The 21,906-nt window shown below is 44.5% G+C and overlaps 1 protein-coding gene across 2 annotated transcripts in view; it reads left to right on the forward strand.

The window, feature by feature from the left end:
* TMEM260 (transmembrane protein 260) overlaps positions 1-21,906 on the forward strand; it is a 208,462-nt gene that overhangs the window by 176,199 nt on the left and 10,357 nt on the right. For both annotated transcript variants that reach the window (XM_063947974.1, XM_063947975.1), the window contains one exon: positions 20,891-21,039. In XM_063947974.1, the coding sequence (XP_063804044.1) occupies positions 20,891-21,039 (149 nt within the window). The remainder of the gene's footprint in view (positions 1-20,890; positions 21,040-21,906) is intronic.

Below are 21,906 nucleotides of genomic sequence, written 5' to 3' on the forward strand. Positions count from 1 at the left end.
TAGCGATCATTTAAAAAAACAGCAAAACTATGTGCCACAATGCGCATGCGCTGCATACGGGTACCAAAGAGCATTGTTGTTTTGCACTGCTTCTAGTGACGATTCCATTCGCACAGCCGAACGCATGGAGATTGACAGGACGAGGGCGTTCATGGGTGTCAATTGACCGTTTTCTGGGAGTGTTTGCAAAAACGCAGGCGTGGCCAGACGTTTGCAGGTCGGTTATCTGACGTCAATTCCGGGACCTTCGCCACAGCAAACATCGCACAGAATAAGTAACTACAGGGCTGATCTTGTTCTGCACAAAATGTTTTTGTACCGCTCGGCTGCACAGGCATTCGCACTCTTGCAAAGCGAAAATACACTCCCACGTGGGCGGCAACTATGCGTTTGCACGGCTGCTAAAAGTAGCTAGCGAGCGAACAACTCGGAATGAGGGCCATAGTGGCTTACAATCACGCTGCATTATTAAGGCACTTACATGACTGGCTTCACAATAGTTCTGTGTATACCAACACCTCTCTAGAACAAGGTTTTTTACCTAACATGGACCTAATTTGCTTTTTGCACCAGCACGATCAAGAAATACCCGAAACTTTAAAGTGAAACCCACTTTTATGGACAACTAGAAAAATTTGGCATATCATACAGATGTAGCCAACTTTATCTTGACTGTTTCTCCGCCGAGACGGGCGTTTAGCCACGCTAAGGCGATAGCTGAGTTTAATCACAGGCAGGCGCGTTGAGACGATCTAGATACTCATCATGCATTACACATCTCCACCACTGTGTGGCTAATGCTCCACTAATCCAGTACTTTCGATCGTACAGTATAGCGGCGGATTGATCTACAGCTCTGGCAATACTGTAGGCGTAACGGGAAGCGGTGGAAAAAGTATGGAGTACAGTACTGTATGTGTATGGAGACGCAACTACAGTAATTGTGTAAAAGGAATAATGTACAGTACAATGTATAAACACCGTGCTTTTTAAAATATAAAATATATGAGCGTCTGAGTTCGCTAATGCATAATGGGAATGGAGGACTAGCAGGAGGCGGAGGAAAACACCGTGCTTTACAAATGCGAGCGTCCGAGTCCTCTAAGGCATAAACCAACAGCAATGGGGCGAGGGCCGGGCGCTGTTTGCAGTACTTTCACACATGAAATTAGAAATCTCTCATGAGGCGTCGTGGGCTAGGGGTGAAGGCTCCCACCTCCCTCACTGGGGGTCCAGGGTTCGAGACATGATGTGCTTTCTTTCTTTTTTTTTTTTTTTTTTTTTTTTCTGTAATAATGCACTGTATTATTTTATTTCCATTGTAAGACAGTCAATGGAAGGATGCACACAGGTTTCACATAAATCAAAGTACATCTGCAGGAGCGATTCTTTACGCTAAATGCACCCAAACAGCGTGAATGAAATGAGTGTATTCTGGCGCTACCAACTAAGCAAAACAGTACTGTAGATCTTCAGCGTTTGTGCATTGCACAGGACCTGAATTTCCTTCCCTGTGCAGGCCCCCAGGGGGGAAGGGCGATGGGGGTAGGGGGGAGACGATGGAAAATACTGTGCCTTTGAAATGCAATTACATGAGCGTCCGAGTACACTACGGCATACTGTAAACCAACACCAATGGGAAGGAAGTGCCAACCTTATTTTTAATGTGTTCCCGTGACATTCACTTTAACATTTTTTCTCTATCGTCCTAAGTGGATGCTGGGGTTCCTGAAAGGACCATGGGGAATAGCGGCTCCGCAGGAGACAGGGCACAAAAAAGTAAAGCTTTACTAGGTCAGGTGGTGTGCACTGGCTCCTCCCCCTATGACCCTCCTCCAGACTCCAGTTAGATTTTGTGCCCGAACGAGAAGGGTGCAATCTAGGTGGCTCTCCTAAAGAGCTGCTTAGAGAAAGTTTAGTTTAGGTTTTTTTCTTTACAGTGAGTCCTGCTGGCAACAGGATCACTGCAACGTGGGACTTAGGGGGAAAGTAGTAAACTCACCTGCATGCAGAGTGGATTTGCTGCTTGGCTACTGGACACCATTAGCTCCAGAGGGATCGAACACAGGCCCAGCCGTGGAGTCCGGTCCCGGAGCCGCGCCGCCGACCCCCTTGCAGATGCTGAAGCGTGAAGAGGTCCGGAAACCGGCGGCTGAAGACTCCTCAGTCTTCATAAGGTAGCGCACAGCACTGCAGCTGTGCGCCATTTTCCTCTCAGCACACTTCACTGGGCAGTCACTGAGGGTGCAGAGCGCTGGGGGGGGGCGCTCTGAGAGGCAAATATAAACCTTATACAAGGCTAAAAATACCTCACATATAGCCCATAGGGGCTATATGGAGATATTTAACCCCTGCCTGACTGGAAAAATAGCGGGAGAAGAACCCGCCGAAAAAGGGGCGGGGCCTATCTCCTCAGCACACGGCGCCATTTTCTGTCACAGCTCCGCTGGTCAGAACGGCTCCCAGGTCTCTCCCCTGCACTGCACTACAGAAACAGGGTAAAACAGAGAGGGGGGGCACATTAATGGCTATATATATATATATTAAAGCAGCTATAAGGGAGCACTTAATATAAGGATATCCCTTGTATATATAGCGCTTTGTGGTGTGTGCTGGCAGACTCTCCCTCTGTCTCCCCAAAAGGGCTAGTGGGTCCTGTCTTCATTAGAGCATTCCCTGTGAGTTTGCGGTGTGTGTCGGTACGTGGTGTCGACATGTATGAGGACGATATTGGTGTGGAGGCGGAGCAATTGCCAAATATGCAGATGTCACCCCCCAGGGGGTCGACACCAGAATGGATGCCTTTATTTGTGGAATTACGTGATGGTTTATCTTCCCTTAAACAGTCAGTTGAGGACATGAGGCGGCCGGACAATCAATTAATGCCTGTCCAGGCGCCTCAAACACCGTCAGGGGCTGTAAAACGCCCTTTGCCTCAGTCGGTCGACACAGACCCAGACACGGGCACTGATTCCAGTGACGACGGTAGAAATTCAAACGTATTTTCCAGTAGGGCCACACGTTATATGATTTTGGCAATGAAGGAGACGTTACATTTAGCTGATACTACAGATACCGTAAAACAGGGTATTATGTATGGTGTGAAAAAACTACAAACAGTTTTTCCTGAATCAGAAGAATTAAATGACGTGTGTGATGAAGCGTGGGTTGCTCCTGATAAAAAGTTATTGGCATTATACCCTTTCCCGCCAGAGGTTAGGGCGCGCTGGGAAACACCCCCTAAGGTGGACAAGGCGCTCACACGCTTATCCAAACAAGTGGCGTTACCCTCTCCTGAGACGGCCGCACTTAAGGATCCATCAGATAGAAAGATGGAAGTTATTCAAAAGAATATATACACACATGCAGGTGTTATACTACGACCAGCTATAGCAACTGCCTGGATGTGCAGTGCTGGAGTAGTTTGGTCAGAATCCCTGATTGAAAATATTGATACCCTAGATAGGGACAATGTTTTACTGTCGTTAGAACAAATAAAGGATGCATTTATCTATATGCGTGATGCACAGAGGGATATTTGCACACTGGCATCTCGGGTGAGTGCTATGTCCATTTCAGCCAGAAGAGCCTTATGGACACGACAGTGGACAGGCGATGCGGATTCAAAACGTCACATGGAGGTTTTGCCGTATAAAGGGGAGGAGTTATTTGGAGTTGGTCTATCAGACTTGGTGGCCACGGCTACTGCCGGGAAATCCACTTTTTTACCTCAAGTCACTCCCCAACAGAGAAAGGCACCGACTTTTCAACCGCAGCCTTTTCGCTCCTACAAAAATAAGAGAGCAAAGGGCTTGTCGTACCTGCCACGAGGCAGAGGAAGAGGGAAGAGACACCAACAGGCAGCTCCTTCCCAGGAACAGAAGCCCTCCCCGGCTCCTGCAAAAACCTCAGCATGACGCTGGGGCCTCTCAAGCGGACTCGGGGACAGTGGGGGGCCGTCTCAAAAATTACAGCGCGCAGTGGGCTCACTCGCAGGTAGACCCCTGGATCCTGCAGATAATATCTCAGGGGTACAGGTTGGAATTAGAGACGGATCCTCCTCATCGTTTCCTGAAGTCTGCCTTACCAACCGTCTCTTCCGAAAGGGAGAGGGTGTTGGAAGCCATTCACAAGCTGTACGCTCAGCAGGTGATAGTCAAAGTACCCCTATTACAACAAGGAAAGGGGTATTATTATTCCACTCTATTTGTGGTACCGAAGCCGGATGGCTCGGTAAGGCCTATTCTAAATCTGAAGTCCTTGAACCTCTACATAAAAAAGTTCAAGTTCAAGATGGAGTCACTCAGAGCAGTGATAGCGAACCTGGAAGAAGGGGACTTTATGGTATCCTTGGACATCAAGGATGCGTATCTACACGTTCCGATTTACCCCGCACACCAGGGGTACCTCAGGTTCATTGTTCAAAACTGTCACTATCAGTTTCAGACGCTGCCGTTCGGATTGTCCACGGCGCCTCGGGTCTTTACCAAGGTAATGGCCGAGATGATGATTCTTCTTCGAAGAAAAGGCGTATTAGTTATCCCATACTTGGACGATCTCCTAATAAGGGCAAGGTCCAGAGAACAGCTGGAGACAGCTTTAGCACTATCTCAAGAGGTGCTAAGACAACACGGGTGGATTCTGAATATTCCAAAATCCCATTTAATCCCGACAACTCGTCTGCTGTTCCTAGGAATGATTCTGGACACGGTTCAGAAAAAGGTTTTCCTTCCAGAGGAAAAAGCCAAGGAGTTATCCGATCTGGTCAGGAACCTCCTAAAACCAGGAAAAGTGTCAGTACATCAATGCACAAGAGTCCTGGGAAAAATGGTGGCTTCTTACGAAGCAATTCCATTCGGCAGATTCCATGCAAGAATATTCCAAAGGGATCTGTTGGACAAATGGTCAGGGTCGCATCTGCAGATGCACCTGCGAATAACCCTGTCACCAAAGACAAGGGTGTCACTTCTGTGGTGGTTGCAGAAGGCTCACCTATTAGAAGGCCGCAGATTCGGCATTCAGGATTGGATCCTGGTGACCACGGACGCCAGCCTGAGAGGCTGGGGAGCAGTCACACAAGGAAGAAACTTCCAGGGAGTATGGACGAGTCTGGAAAAGTCTCTTCACATAAACATTCTGGAACTAAGAGCAATCTACAATGCTCTAAGCCAGGCGGAACTTCTCCTGCAAGGAAAGCCGGTGTTGATTCAGTCGGACAACATCACGGCGGTCGCCCATGTAAACAGGCAGGGCGGCACAAGAAGCAGGAGTGCAATGGCAGAAGCTGCCAAGATTCTTCGCTGGGCGGAGAATCACGTGATAGCACTGTCAGCAGTGTTCATCCCGGGCGTGGACAACTGGGAAGCAGACTTCCTCAGCAGACACGATCTTCATCCGGGAGAGTGGGGTCTACATCCAGAAGTCTTCAACATGTTAATAGACCGTTGGGAAAGACCAATTGTAGACATGATGGCGTCTCGCCTCAACAAGAAACTGGACAAATATTGCGCCAGGTCAAGAGATCCACAGGCAATAGCTGTGGACGCACTGGTAACTCCTTGGGTGTACCAGTCAGTGTATGTGTTTCCTCCTCTGCCGCTCATACCAAAGGTATTGAAGATCATACGGCAAAGAAGAGTAAGAACAATACTAGTGGTTCCGGATTGGCCGAGAAGGACTTGGTATCCGGAACTTCAAGAGATGCTCACGGACGAACCGTGGCCTCTACCTCTGAGAAGGGACCTGCTACAGCAGGGTCCCTGTCTTTTTCAAGACTTACCGCGGCTGCGTTTGACGGCATGGCGGTTGAACGCCAGATCCTAAAAGGGAAAGGCATTCCAGAAGAAGTCATTCCTACCTTGATTAAGGCACGGAAGGAAGTCACCGTGAAACATTATCACCGCATTTGGCGAAAATATGTAGCGTGGTGCGAGGATCGGAAGGTTCCGACGGAGGAATTCCAACTGGGTCGTTTCCTACATTTCCTGCAATCAGGATTATCTATGGGTCTCAAATTGGGATCCATTAAGGTTCAAATTTCGGCCCTGTCAATATTCTTCCAAAAAGAATTGGCCTCTGTCCCTGAGGTCCAGACTTTTGTCAAGGGAGTACTGCATATACAGCCTCCTGTGGTGCCTCCGGTGGCACCGTGGGATCTAAATGTAGTTTTAGATTTCCTCAAATCCCATTGGTTTGAACCATTGAAAAAGGTGGATTTGAAATATCTCACATTGAAAGTGACTATGTTACTAGCCCTGGCCTCTGCCAGGAGAGTATCTGAATTGGCGGCTTTATCTTATAAAAGTCCTTATCTAATCTTCCATTCGGATAGGGCAGAACTGCGGACTCGTCCGCATTTTCTCCCTAAAGTGGTATCAGCATTTCATCTGAACCAACCTATTGTGGTGCCTGCGGCCACTAGCGACTTGGAGGACTCCAAGTTGTTGGACGTTGTCAGAGCCTTAAAAATATACATTGCAAGGACGGCTGGAGTCAGAAAATCTGACTCGCTGTTTATATTGTATGCACCCAACAAGTTGGGCGCACCTGCTTCTAAGCAGTCGATTGCTCGTTGGATTTGTAACACAATTCAACTTGCACATTCTGTGGCAGGCCTGCCACAGCCTAAAACTGTAAAAGCCCACTCCACAAGGAAGGTGGGCTCATCTTGGGCGGCTGCCCGAGGGGTCTCGGCATTACAACTCTGCCGAGCAGCTACGTGGTCGGGGGAGAACACGTTTGTAAAATTTTACAAATTTGATACCCTGGCAAAGGAGGACCTGGAGTTCTCTCATTCGGTGCTGCAGAGTCATCCGCACTCTCCCGCCCGTTTGGGAGCTTTGGTATAATCCCCATGGTCCTTTCAGGAACCCCAGCATCCACTTAGGACGATAGAGAAAATAAGAATTTACTTACCGATAATTCTATTTCTCGGAGTCCGTAGTGGATGCTGGGCGCCCATCCCAAGTGCGGATTATCTGCAATACTTGTACATAGTTATTGTTAACTAATTCGGGTTATTGTTAAGGAGCCATCTTTAAGAGGCCCTTTCTGTTGTCATACTGTTAACTGGGTTTAGATCACAAGTTGTACGGTGTGATTGGTGTGGCTGGTATGAGTCTTACCCGGGATTCAAAATGCCTCCCTTATTGTGTATGCTCGTCCGGGCACAGTACCTAACTGGAGTCTGGAGGAGGGTCATAGGGGGAGGAGCCAGTGCACACCACCTGACCTAGTAAAGCTTTACTTTTTTGTGCCCTGTCTCCTGCGGAGCCGCTATTCCCCATGGTCCTTTCAGGAACCCCAGCATCCACTACGGACTCCGAGAAATAGAATTATCGGTAAGTAAATTCTTATTTTTTTTTCTCTCCAATACAGTACATCCAATGGAAGGATGCACACAGGTTTCACATAAATCAAAGTACATCTGCAGGAGCGATTCTTTACGCTAAATGCAACCTACAGTACGGTACTGTAAGTGAGCAAAATAGTACTACAGTGGGCGTTTGTGTATTGCACATGACCTGCATTCCCTCCCTGTCTACTGCATGATCTGTGCAGGCTCCCATGGGGGAAGGGCAACAGGCTAGCAGGAGGCGGAGGAAAACACCGTGCTTTACAAATGCGAGCGTCCGAGTCCTCTAAGGCATAAACCAACAGCAATGGGGCGAGGGCCGGGCGCTGTTTGCAGTACTTTCACACATGAAATTAGAAATCTCTCATGAGGCGTCGTGGGCTAGGGGTGAAGGCTCCCACCTCCCTCACTGGGGGTCCAGGGTTCGAGACATGATGTGCTTTCTTTCTTTTTTTTTTTTTTTTTTTTTTCTGTAATAATGCACTGTATTATTTTATTTCCATTGTAAGACAGTCAATGGAAGGATGCACACAGGTTTCACATAAATCAAAGTACATCTGCAGGAGCGATTCTTTACGCTAAATGCACCCAAACAGCGTGAATGAAATGAGTGTATTCTGGCGCTACCAACTAAGCAAAACAGTACTGTAGATCTTCAGCGTTTGTGCATTGCACAGGACCTGAATTTCCTTCCCTGTGCAGGCCCCCAGGGGGGAAGGGCGATGGGGGTAGGGGGGAGACGATGGAAAATACTGTGCCTTTGAAATGCAATTACATGAGCGTCCGAGTACACTACGGCATACTGTAAACCAACACCAATGGGAAGGAAGTGCCAACCTTATTTTTAATGTGTTCCCGTGACATTCACTTTAACATTTTTTTTTTCTCTCCAATACAGTACATCCAATGGAAGGATGCACACAGGTTTCACATAAATCAAAGTACATCTGCAGGAGCGATTCTTTACGCTAAATGCAACCTACAGTACGGTACTGTAAGTGAGCAAAATAGTACTACAGTGGGCGTTTGTGTATTGCACATGACCTGCATTCCCTCCCTGTCTACTGCATGATCTGTGCAGGCTCCCATGGGGGAAGGGCAACAGGCTAGCAGGAGGCGGAGGAAAACACCGTGCTTTACAAATGCGAGCGTCCGAGTCCTCTAAGGCATAAACCAACAGCAATGGGGCGAGGGCCGGGCGCTGTTTGCAGTACTTTCACACATGAAATTAGAAATCTCTCATGAGGCGTCGTGGGCTAGGGGTGAAGGCTCCCACCTCCCTCACTGGGGGTCCAGGGTTCGAGACATGATGTGCTTTCTTTCTTTTTTTTTTTTTTTTTTTTTCTGTAATAATGCACTGTATTATTTTATTTCCATTGTAAGACAGTCAATGGAAGGATGCACACAGGTTTCACATAAATCAAAGTACATCTGCAGGAGCGATTCTTTACGCTAAATGCACCCAAACAGCGTGAATGAAATGAGTGTATTCTGGCGCTACCAACTAAGCAAAACAGTACTGTAGATCTTCAGCGTTTGTGCATTGCACAGGACCTGAATTTCCTTCCCTGTGCAGGCCCCCAGGGGGGAAGGGCGATGGGGGTAGGGGGGAGACGATGGAAAATACTGTGCCTTTGAAATGCAATTACATGAGCGTCCGAGTACACTACGGCATACTGTAAACCAACACCAATGGGAAGGAAGTGCCAACCTTATTTTTAATGTGTTCCCGTGACATTCACTTTAACATTTTTTTTTTCTCTCCAATACAGTACATCCAATGGAAGGATGCACACAGGTTTCACATAAATCAAAGTACATCTGCAGGAGCGATTCTTTACGCTAAATGCAACCTACAGTACGGTACTGTAAGTGAGCAAAATAGTACTACAGTGGGCGTTTGTGTATTGCACATGACCTGCATTCCCTCCCTGTCTACTGCATGATCTGTGCAGGCTCCCATGGGGGAAGGGCAACAGGCTAGCAGGAGGCGGAGGAAAACACCGTGCTTTACAAATGCGAGCGTCCGAGTCCTCTAAGGCATAAACCAACAGCAATGGGGCGAGGGCCGGGCGCTGTTTGCAGTACTTTCACACATGAAATTAGAAATCTCTCATGAGGCGTCGTGGGCTAGGGGTGAAGGCTCCCACCTCCCTCACTGGGGGTCCAGGGTTCGAGACATGATGTGCTTTCTTTCTTTTTTTTTTTTTTTTTTTTTTCTGTAATAATGCACTGTATTATTTTATTTCCATTGTAAGACAGTCAATGGAAGGATGCACACAGGTTTCACATAAATCAAAGTACATCTGCAGGAGCGATTCTTTACGCTAAATGCACCCAAACAGCGTGAATGAAATGAGTGTATTCTGGCGCTACCAACTAAGCAAAACAGTACTGTAGATCTTCAGCGTTTGTGCATTGCACAGGACCTGAATTTCCTTCCCTGTGCAGGCCCCCAGGGGGGAAGGGCGATGGGGGTAGGGGGGAGACGATGGAAAATACTGTGCCTTTGAAATGCAATTACATGAGCGTCCGAGTACACTACGGCATACTGTAAACCAACACCAATGGGAAGGAAGTGCCAACCTTATTTTTAATGTGTTCCCGTGACATTCACTTTAACATTTTTTTTTTTCTCTCCAATACAGTACATCCAATGGAAGGATGCACACGGTCGGCGGCCATTTTGTCAGGTTGCTAAGCGATCCAGCTCGGTATACCGTAATGTGCATAGACCTCGCTTATCCCAATGTAATTGAGCTAGGGGATTGTGACGCTCCTTCAGCATTGCCCCCTGAACTGTGAAATGTATGCCATACTGTATCTCACTACATATCCGAGCGCTGCCACGTGCTGGGGGTTCACGGTCGGTGGCCATTTTTTGTGTGCATAGAACTCGCTTATCCACATAGGCCCCTGTGTTTTTAACTACTATATTGAGATGCACATTTCTAGGCCTACAGTATTTAATATACAGTAAGCAGCATTGTTGTTAGGCAATAATTGAAGAATTTACATACAGTACTGACATGTACTGTATGTAATGCTTGTACATCATGTCAGTCGACCCTTATGCTGTACACTACTGTAAGTCTCACAGGGCCCATGCACTTCCAAGGAGGGTTATTTACTGTACTGTATCTGTTTCATACAGGAAACTAATTGCAGTCCATAACACTGAAGTTGTATTTTCAGTACTGTACAGTATACAATACTTAAATTTGAACATCAGGTACTGGATAGTAAACATGTACAGTATTAACTTCTATCATAAAACTCTTATGCATTTTCAGATGTGTAAATTTTAGACTACAGTATTCACAAATGTTTTCTCTCCATACAGGAATTATAGTTGGACAACATGCCAGTAACTATCAACAAAACGATGAGCAAGATAATCGCCAACATGAAAAAAGAAAATAAAACCATCAAAGAGATCCATGCATGGCTCAAGGAAAGTGGCATTATAGTCACTTTAGAAACGGTGCGCTATCATGCATTCGAGAGAACAACGCCCAGATTTGTATTTCCTACAAAATGCACATGGTACGTACTGTACACTACTGTAATGTTTAAATGACTTGCTTTATACCATAAACAATTTTTTTGAAATAAAATAAAAACTTCATCAATTGTAACTGTGATTGTGCTGTTCATGAATTCATATTTTTCATACTGTATTGTACTGTAGGAGAGTGCAACAAATTGTGGAGGAACTAACTCGTGAGGATGATGAGCGTACTGCTCTGCAAATAAAACGAATTCTCCATTCCAAGTATGACCTGGACATATCGGCCACCAGCATCAGAAGGATGCGACGGAAAATGGGATGGACCTTTGGCGCAACAAGGTAAAATACTGAAAGCAGTATAAACCATACAGTAAATGCACTGTTAATAATCCCTTGATACGTGATATAATAATGCCATAAATCATTATACAGAGTGTGTACTTTATACTATATACAGTATGTGTGTGTGTATATACTGTATATACAGTATTCTATCCCAAAAGAGATACCTACTGTATAGGCACTCAGAGACAGCAATGAAGCATTGCCGGCTTATTGTGATGATTACATACTGTATACTGTGTGTGTGTGTTTGTGTGTATGTACAGTATGTATATATATATTACTCTGTATGTAACTTAATGTACTGTATGTACAGTTTAATGTATACAGTAGGTATATAATACAGTATACTGCACATACAGTCTACTGTATATACAGTAATCTGTAAATCTGTAATTTCATAACTGTATCTGATTTCATTATTTTTGGCTCTTCACAGGATATCTCCAATGATAAGAGATGTGAATAAAGAAAAGAGAGTGGAACAGGCACGGCGATGGATTGAGAGTGGTGAAACATTTGATGATGTCATTTTCACAGATGAATCGTCTGTTGCCCTTGAGCGGTTCTCCAGAATGTCATTCAGGAAACGTAACCATATCTCTTTAAAACCACGCCCAAAGCATCCATTGAAAATCCATGTATGGGGAGGCATATCACGATTAGGAGCTGGTCCCCTATTATTTTTCGAAGGTACAGTACAGTACTATACTTTATTCTGTGCCTGTGTTCTGTAAAAATACATGTTGTACTGTAGAGTACGTGTAACTGCACAATAAAAGGAGTTGCTTATTAATGAACAACATTTTTTGATTTCTGTAGGAATCATGGATAAGAAATATTTCCAAGAAACAATAGTAGAGAAATGTATGGTGCCATTTGTGAATAAATATTACCCAACTCACCATAGGATATTCCAAGACAATGATCCTAAACACTCCGCCTCAGCCAAATTTATGGAAGAGAAAGGTATGAATTGGGAACGCACACCACCAGAGTGAGTATTCTTTCAACAGTGTACAAGTAAAATTTTGGATAGCACTCTAGTACTGTAAAAAAAAATTTTGTTTAATAAACAGTACAATATTGTATGTTTAATTTTCTCTATTTACTGTAATGTACTGTAATTAATTTTTTCTATACGCTTTTTTTTTTTTTTTAATTAGATCACCAGACATGAACCCAATCGAATTAGTGTGGGCTCAATTGAAGAGGTACGTTAGGAGTGTTGCAAAGCCAACAACAAAACAGCAACTGGTGGATGGGATAAAGAAATTTTGGCTAGAAGTACTCACACCTGAACATTGTAATAATTATATAAATCACCTGTATAAAGTATTACCTGTTGTAGTTGAAAGAAATGGTCAAGCCACAAATATGTAGTTCTGTATTTTCTGTTTAAAATTTTAAATTGGTGCATTATTAAAAAAAATGATAAAATTGCCTTTGTCTGATTATTGCATAAACTAATGTAGAATATTATACAGTAGTAATGTTATTGATGTGTACTGTATGAACAGTTATTTTCAGTTTTATAAGTCCTGAATAAGAGTACTGTACATTTTGATCAGTGCAGTACATGGAATCGGATGTTGTAATACTTTATTTTTACATTAATATTGATGTTTTTCCAATAAATATTCAATTTTACAGTATGGTACGGTACAGTACATGAGGGTACCTGTACAGTATGATACGTCATTATGGGGGAGAAATACTGTATCCACTAAATGTACAGTAAAATGTTTTTTTCTTATTACAAACACACAAATGCATCTCAGATGGAAATATGCTATACACAGCAGACAGCTTATGGTGACAGAACTTCCCTACTGTATCCCCACCCATAGTCGTGGTATATTTTAGATTGCCTAATGAGACACTCCTGCAGCATTGCCAATGATTCATGTAAAACCTGTGTGCAAACAGTATCTGTATTGAATGCAAAGTACAGTAAGAGTACAGTATACAGTATTATCAGAGCCAAACCTGACCAACATGATGCCCTAGGCTAGATTTTGGCTGATGCCCTCTTGCACAGATGCTACGTAGTTCCGCCTCTAACCCTGCACCCCTTTCCCAGCACCATCACCCATTTTGGCGCTCCTACCCCCTATAATCTAAATAAGAACAATGTGCACATTTAGTGCCAGCCCAAAACAGTGTACAGTATGTTCTTGCTGGGAAGGGGCATGGTAACACAATAATACCCGAAGATGAAATGACACAACACAGTACTGCAACTTTATTCACATTATATCATGCAGTGGTGTCTCTTATTCTCATGACATCATATCATAGTACCACATTACTCCTAACAGTAATGCCCCTTATTCACATTACACCCCACCACATTCATCTTTATTTACATTAGACCACAGGTTCTCAAACTCAGTCCTCAGGACCCCACACAGTGCAGGTTTTGCAGGTCTCACAGAATCACAAGTGAAAAAATTAGCTCCACCTACTGTATGGACCTTCTAAAATGTGTCAGTTAGTAATGAATACATCTGTGCACTTGCTGGTTTACCTGCAAAACATGCACTGTGTGGGGTCCTGAGGACCAAGTTTGAGAACCACTGCATTAGACCATGCAGTAGTGCCCTTTCCTTATGTTACACCAGAAAATATTGTAGTACACCTTATACACATACAGTACAGTAATGCCACACATTAGTAATGCATTTCATATTTAAATTTTCTGATTTAATTTCATAGAGCCGCAGTCACTCACAGAATATAGGCATGTACTGTAGCATCTCATTTTATTCTGCAGAAGCTGATTATTCCCGTTTGGCTAGTTTGCCGCCTCTGTACAGTATATCACAATAGAAAAAAGTTATAGTGTCAGTGAAAAAAGCACCTCATGACAGATACTGTACACAAGCTCATGTCTAAATACTGTATACTGTAAGCAGTGACATTAAGGGGTACAGTACTGTATATGCAATTGCAGTCGAATTCCGGAAGGAATACGGAAAAAATGGACACGGGATCCCCCATCTTTTTAGAACCAGCACCGGGCTCTGCGCCTGGTCCTGGTGCAAAAAATAAGGGGGACAAAAAAAGCGTAGGGGTTCCCCATATTTTTTGAATCAGCACTGGGCTCCACTAGCTGGACAGATAATGCACAGCCGGGGGAGACTTTTATACAGGTCCCTGCGGCCATGGAATTAAATACCCAACTAGTCACACCTGGCCGGAGTACCCTGGAGGAGTGGGGGCCCCTTAAATCAAGGGGACCCCCCTCCAGCCACTCGATTATCTCTATCACCCCTGTGTATTGTAGCTAGGGGATTGTGACGCTCCTTCAGCATTGCCCCGTAGCCTGCAAAATCTGTGCTGTTATTTGCTCCATAGCTGAGTGCCTCCTAGGAGCTACTGTAGGAGTCACAGGCGGTAGCCATTTCAATTGAGTCTGCCCTGCTATAGAATTGTACAGGTATGTGTACATTACCGTACGGTGCATAGAACCTTTACAGTAGAAACTCTCCTGCAGCTTTGGCCTGCTTTACTGTATGTACTGTAAAACTTGTGTTTTGTCAGTTTGCTATGCGACCGAGCCCGGTGTAACGTACAGTACTGTAATGTGCATAGACCTCGCTTACAGTATCTCTGTGTATTTTGGCTAGGGGATTGTGACGCTCCTTCAGCATCGCCCCGTAGCCTGCACAGCTTATGCCATTTCTCATTCCATACCCAACTGCTGCCTGCCACGAGGTGGGGGTTCAGGAGGTGGGGGTTCATGGGTAGTGGTCATTTTGACAGTGTGCTATGCGATTGAGTCCGGTGTACCGTAATACTGTATGCAATCCTACAGTAGCTTATCCCTCCCCTGTGTATTTTGGCTAGGGGATTGTGACGCTCCTTCAGCATTGCCCCATAACCTGCACAAGGGTTCAGGGGCGGCGGCCATTTTGCCAGTGTGCTACAGTATGTCATCGAGTCCGGTGTACCATAATATGCATACTGTGTATTTTAGCTAGGGGATTGTGACGCTCATTCAGCATTGCCCCATAGTCTGTACAATCTGGACTATTACTTGCTCCGTAGCCTAGGGCCTCTGTGGGGCAAGGAGTCATAGGTGGTAGCCATTTCTATTCAGTCTGCCCAGCTACAGAATTGTATGTGTACTGTGTACGGAGCATAGTACCTTAACCTGCATAGAACCTGCACATTATGGTACACCGGACTCGATCGCATAGAACCGCTCATGCAGCTACTGTATGCCCTGGTTTGCAGTATGTGAATAAAAAAAATAATAAAGTGTCTGAAAAAAACTACAGTAACATGCATTCATACAGTACTTAAGGAATCGAACCCTGGACTCTGAGTATAGGAAGCGAAACACTTCACCACTTCGCCGCAGACAAATGTATAAATCCGTTGGTTTTGATTATGCTGTAATGGCTACGGGATTAGGACGATAACACTGTAGAAAATTCCTAATCTTGAGAGGCAATAGTGAACTTGTAACACACATCCATTTGCGACAGTGTACACTACTGGTTTTACAGTACTGTGTTTTGTCTGCGGGACTTGCACGCTCACATACAGTATTCATAAAGTATTGTAGATGGATCATATACTGTATGCTGTACTACTGTATTTGCGTCGGTGTCGTACTGTATATACTGTACAGTACTGTATTAAATAATGCAGCGTAATGAGTACAGTATTTGCTGTATGCAGCGTAATGAGACGCCTTAGTAAAGTAGTCCTTATTATGTATGTCAGTATTGTATTTTACGGGAGACCACACGCATGCGCAGTGGTGATTGTAAAAAGCGACATCTGGTGGCTGATCGCAGGTATTACACGTAAAGGTAACGCCAAACGTCAAATGTCTGTCTCCGTGCGATTAGATAGCCTCTCTGTGGCTAGGCGCGCCTCGCTACGCCACAGTACGCTGCGTATGGTCGAACGGGACAACCGCCGCGGCCACTCAAGATAAAGGTGGCTACATCTGTACGTCACTCATCCGGTTTAAATCCATACCATTCATTACACCTGCCCTTGATTAGGAATCCCAACTTTATTGATGGCGTGGCTGCTCTCCCCTTCACTATGTGGAGACTGGCGGGGATTGCTAGCATTAGGCACCTAGTCAATATAGCTGATAATTACTTTTGACCTTTACAGAGGTTTCCTCAAACTTTGCTATGGATTAGCCTATACCCCCTAGCTTTCTTACAAGCACGATGTTATGTACCACATGTAATAAGGCATTTTTCGGAGTTGGACTGGACTGGAGCAATGGAACGCCTCTTAGCATATCCAGTACCTACGTCTAAAGCCATTTCAGTCTACTACACTTTTTTGAGGAAAAGTATGGACCATAGTAAAATAAATGCAGGTATGTCCAAGTGGTTGACCCACTTTCCTAATCTGTCCATGCCTGCTCTGGAAAAGGCCCTGTTATATTCTCAAAAAGTGTTACCATCCAGTATGTACCTTGAACTTTTTTAAAATATTTACCATAATACTTTCCTTTCCCAACTTTGGCGCTTTCAAATGGGATCCTCAGAGCCTCATTCATGCCCGAAATGTCACCAGGATGTAGCAGACACTTACCATTGCCTTTGGGCCGATACGCGGAGACCAAATTAATAACCTTTGTACGCTTTACCCCTGAGTGGGCGATTTTAGGGGTCTTTGACCCAAACCAACGCTTGATTCCGAAGAGTAAGAAACTGTCACTGGCCCTGAGTGCAACTGGCAGGAAAACGATCCTTCAGGGATGGATTGACAGTGCACCCCCTCGCAGATACCTTTATTTTTAGGAAAACTTAATTTCTTGTTTAAAATGGATTGGGTGGAAGCAATAGTAGAAAAGGAAAAACAGGTGGAGCGCTTTTTCACATTGTGGCAGTCATACATAGATACCCTCCCCCTTACTACCAGGCGTCAGATCCACCATAGCCTAAAAAATACTACTTGGGTGTCTTACACAACTGGCAATACAAGACCCACCCATTTCGCTTAATTGATAGAGGGAATTACTCTGGCGTCTCCCTTCCAGCTCCTATATTAAGGTATGACATGGCGATTGCCATAATGTCTTTTCTTTGTTCTATACCAATGCTTGTTTTGTATATACTAATGGTTTTACTATTGGTTGCCACTGTTTGATTGTAATAATTACAGTGTATCTTTTCGCAAATGCTCCATACCATGACTTTGTTGTGATGTACAAATTCCCAATATGTATTTGATTCATGATGTCTAAATGAAAAGTAAAAAAAAAAATTAGTAGGCCAAGTCCTCCTTTTTAGGAATAGAGGAAACCTTACAGGAGACTGAAGGAAAATACCAGAGTAACGATGTATGTCCCAATAGTTCAAGTCCAGAACCAAATTCTGAAGGTGTCACAAGCATATCATAAATGGAGTACTGTAAGATGTAAAACGCTGGAACAGAGACAGTCCTCCACTTCCCGGCCTTTATATCTTACAATACTCCATTCATGATATGCCTGTGACTCCTTTAGAATATTGTATGCAGTTACATTTGTCACCAGTATCCTCTTGTATATTAATTTATGTACTTTCATGTTTTTGATGTTTGATTCTTGTTTAGGAAATTATTTTATACAATGAGCAGCTTTCTGTTATATATTTACGAGGTTCTTCGCATTATGCTGTAAAGAAGGAAGATTTCTGTTTGGTGTGTGCTGCTATACATGAAATTGAAAGGACAATGGGCTTAATTCAGACCTGATCACAGCAGCAAAATTGTTCTCTAATGGGAAAAACCATGCGCGCTGCAGGTGGAGCCAATATAACATGTGCAGAGAGAGTTAGATTTGGGTGGGTTATTTTGTCTCTGTATGGTAAATACTGGCTGCTTTATTTTTACACAGCAATTTAGATTTCAGTTTAAACACACCACACCCAAATCTAACTCTCTCTGCACATGTTACATCTGCCCCACCTGCCGTGCACATGGTTTTGCCCATTAGAGAACAATTTTGCTGCTGCGATCAGGTCTGAATTAGGCCCTATGTTCTGTGGATATTTTCCTTCAGGCAGTCTCCTGTTAGGGTTCCTCTATTCCTGAAAAGGAGCTCTTGGGCTACTATTTTTTATTCTCTATATTAGATGTTTGGTGATATCACCCAGACCATAGCTGCTGCTGCCTTTTACGCAACTGGGACACTTTTGCTTCATAAAGATAAATCCTAATAGTGTGATTATGTCCCATAAAGTTGCAGCGAGTGAAAGAATGAAGCTCAATACTTGCTTCTTACATAAACTTTGTGGGGATCAGAACACAAAGTGTTTGGTTAAGGCAATTATGTACCCCCCCGCGCTGGGATCCGGTCTGAAGATCGACAATGTTTAGGTCGACCACTATAGGTCGACAGGGATGGAAGGTCGACAGGGGTTCTAGGTCGACATGTGCTAGGTTGACAGGTCAAAAGGTCGACATGAGTTTTTCACGTTTTTTTTTCTTCTTTTTTTAACTTTTTCATACTTGGACTACGATTGGAACGGTAATCTGTGCCGAGCGAAGCGGTAGCGGAGCGAATGCACGATGCCCGAAGCTCGCGAGCCATGCGAGGGGACACGGTGCACTAATTGGGGTTCCCAGTCACTCTACGAAGAAAACGACACCAAAAAAAAAAAACTCTCATGTTGACCTTTTGACCTGTCGACCTAGCACATGTCGACCTAGAAACCCTGTCGACCTTCCATCCCTGTCGACCTAGTGACTATCGACCTATAGTGGTCGGCCTAAACATTGTCGACCTAGATACTGTCGATTTGATGAACCCCCCCTTCCGCTAGTCACTGAGGGATGTCACTAAGATGTTGAAGTATCTACTCTTGGTAGTTATGTCAGTGGCCGTTGGGCCATGGCTGGAGAAGTAAAGAAAAGCATAGTGCCCACAATGTGGGATGTGATAAATGCAAAATGGGTATGGCCTTATTAACCTATAGCAGGGAAGACATAATCCTTGATAATATTGGAGAGTATTAAACCCAGAAATCCTTATGGTACTATTCATGATCAAAAGTGTAGCCAAAACTGATAATACACCACCTAGTATAGGGCCTAATTCAGAGTTGATCGCAGCAGTAAAATTGTTAGCAGTTGGGCAAAACCATGTGCACTGCAGGGGGGCCAGATGTAACATGTGCAGAGAGAGTTAGATTTGGGTCCGGTGTGTTCAAACTGAAATCTAAATTGCAGTGTAAAAATAAAGCAGCCAGTATTTACCCTGCACAGAAACAATATAACCTACCCAAATCTTACCCTCTCTGCACATGTTATATCTGCCACACCTGCAGTGCCAGAGCCGTCCCTAGGCATAGGCAAACTAGGCAATTGCCTAGGGCATCTGGTATGCCTAGGGGCACAAGCAGCTTCTGCTGATTAAAATGATATGCAGCATGCCTATATTCTGTGTGTAGCATTTCGTATGCAGATACAACCACAGTCGCACACGATATATAGGCATGCTGCATATCCCTTTAATCAGCAGAAGCTGCTTGTGCATCCTAGCCACATAGCAATGCAAATAAGAAGCATTTTCATAAAAAGTAGGCACCCGACATTAGCAGAGCTGCCAGTTGACTCACGCCAGGAACTATATGTGTCATTACGTGTATAAGGGCATTAATAATGTGTAACATATGTGTAAGGGGTACTATGTGTGTCATTATGTGTATAAGGGCACTAATAATGTGTGGCATATGTGTAAGGGACTTTATGTATGTCATTACGTGTACAAAGGCATTAACAATGTGTGGCATATGTGTAAGGATAATTATGTGTATAAGGGCATTAATAAGGGTTGGCATAATGTGTAAGGCGCATTATGTTTTTAAGGACATTAATAATGTGTGTCATATGTGTAAGGGGCATTACTGTGGGGTATTATGTGTATAAATGCATTACCAATGTGTGGCATTATGTGTATAAGGTGCTCTACTGTGTGTTGTAACGTATAAAAAGGGCATTACTGTGTGGTCTAATATGAATAAAGAGCAATGTGGTGTGGTGTAATGTGAATAAGGAGCAATATGGTGTGGTGTAATGAGAATAAAGAACAATATGGTGTGGTGTAATGTGAATAAGGAGCAATTCAGTATGATATATGAATGAGAGGCACTACTGTGAGGAGTAACATATAAAAGGTAAAGTGGTACTACTGTGTGATGTAATGTGAATAAGGGACACTATCGCATTATAAATTGTGAATACAGTTGCACTACTGTGAGGCATAAATTGAATTGGGGGTACTATTGTGTTGCCGTTCCCCTTGCCAGCAAAAACACATACCTTTTTGGGCTGTGCGCCGAATGTGTGTACTGTTCTTATTTAAATTACAGGGGGTAGGAAAAAAAAAAAAGGACTGCTATGGGTGGGGGGTGATGGTGTTGGGAAAGGGGTGCAGGGTCAGAGGCGGAACTAGCGGTGGTGCTAGGGGGCACCAGCCAAAATCTTGCCTAGGGCATCATATTGGTTCGGGCCGGCTCTGTGCAGTGCACATGGTTTTGCCCAACTACTAACAAATTTGCTGCTGCGATCAACTCTGAATTACCCCCATTGTACATTTCTATACCATGCACATATGAGACTTGACACTGTGCTTGTACATTTATAATTATTCCATTGTTAGAGATCAGGTTCTGTAGTCTTTAATGGCATTTCTCCTGTGTGCGGATATTGTGCAGATGATGACATATGAATGGTATTTACCAAAGACCGCAAAGCACTTGGGAAGCATCAGTTTTCCAGGGAACCGATGGAATCCGCTACAAACAAAACTTCCGGATGGGACAGTCACATTTAACCTTCAGCATTTTCTCAAAGTCAACGAACAGTAAGTATTCCCAGAGGTGTAGCTAGGTTCCATGGTGCCCGGAGCAAGGGTATGTTTCAGCACCCCCTCTCCTGTACTGTACACATTATGCCAGAGTAGAACCGTTTATACATGTCGCCCTACACATTATGCCAGAGTAGAACCGTTTATACATGTCACACCACAGTAGAGTCGCCCTACACATTATGCCAGAGTAGAGCCGTTTATACATGTCACACCACAGTAGAGTCGCCCTACACGTTATGCCAGAGTAGAGCCGCTTATACATGTCACACCACAGTAGTGTCGCCCTACAAGTTATGCCAGAGTAGAGCCGCTTATACATAGTACTCTGCAGCTTCTAATGCAGAGAGAGGTGCTGCTGCAGCTGGGAGAGAGAGACGTGCTGCAGCAGCAGCTGGGACAGAAAGAGGTGCTGCAGCAGCAGGGGCAGAGAGTGGTGTAGCAGGACAGAAGTAACCCCATTGCACAGCTACAAGCAGACAGTGAGACATATAAAGAGGACGGCAGAGCTCCAGCATGTGCTGGCTGTCCGTGTCCCCTGCTGTCGCCTCTGGCCTGCCCTGTTCCCTACCTAGTATCCGAGTCCGAGTCAGTGTGCGCTTCTGCTTCTCCTCCTCCTGCTCTGTGACTGCCTGTCCCTCCATCCATGGTATAGCGGGCGGAGGGAGGGGGGCAGGCGTCAGTGCGCCCTCTAACTATTCCAGCGCCTGGAGCTTGCGTTCCACCGGAGCCACCCTCACTACACCCTTGAGTATTCCATGTTCTCGTTCACTTTTCCAGTGTCAATATCTTGTGTTACAGTTACATTCCAAGTGTTGGCTGTCGAAGCGAATTTGTTACCAGTGAAACAGGTTACAGTTTCTC

The sequence above is a fragment of the Pseudophryne corroboree genome, chromosome 12 (genome assembly GCF_028390025.1).
Source record: "Pseudophryne corroboree isolate aPseCor3 chromosome 12, aPseCor3.hap2, whole genome shotgun sequence".
Lineage (NCBI taxonomy): Eukaryota > Metazoa > Chordata > Amphibia > Anura > Myobatrachidae > Pseudophryne > Pseudophryne corroboree.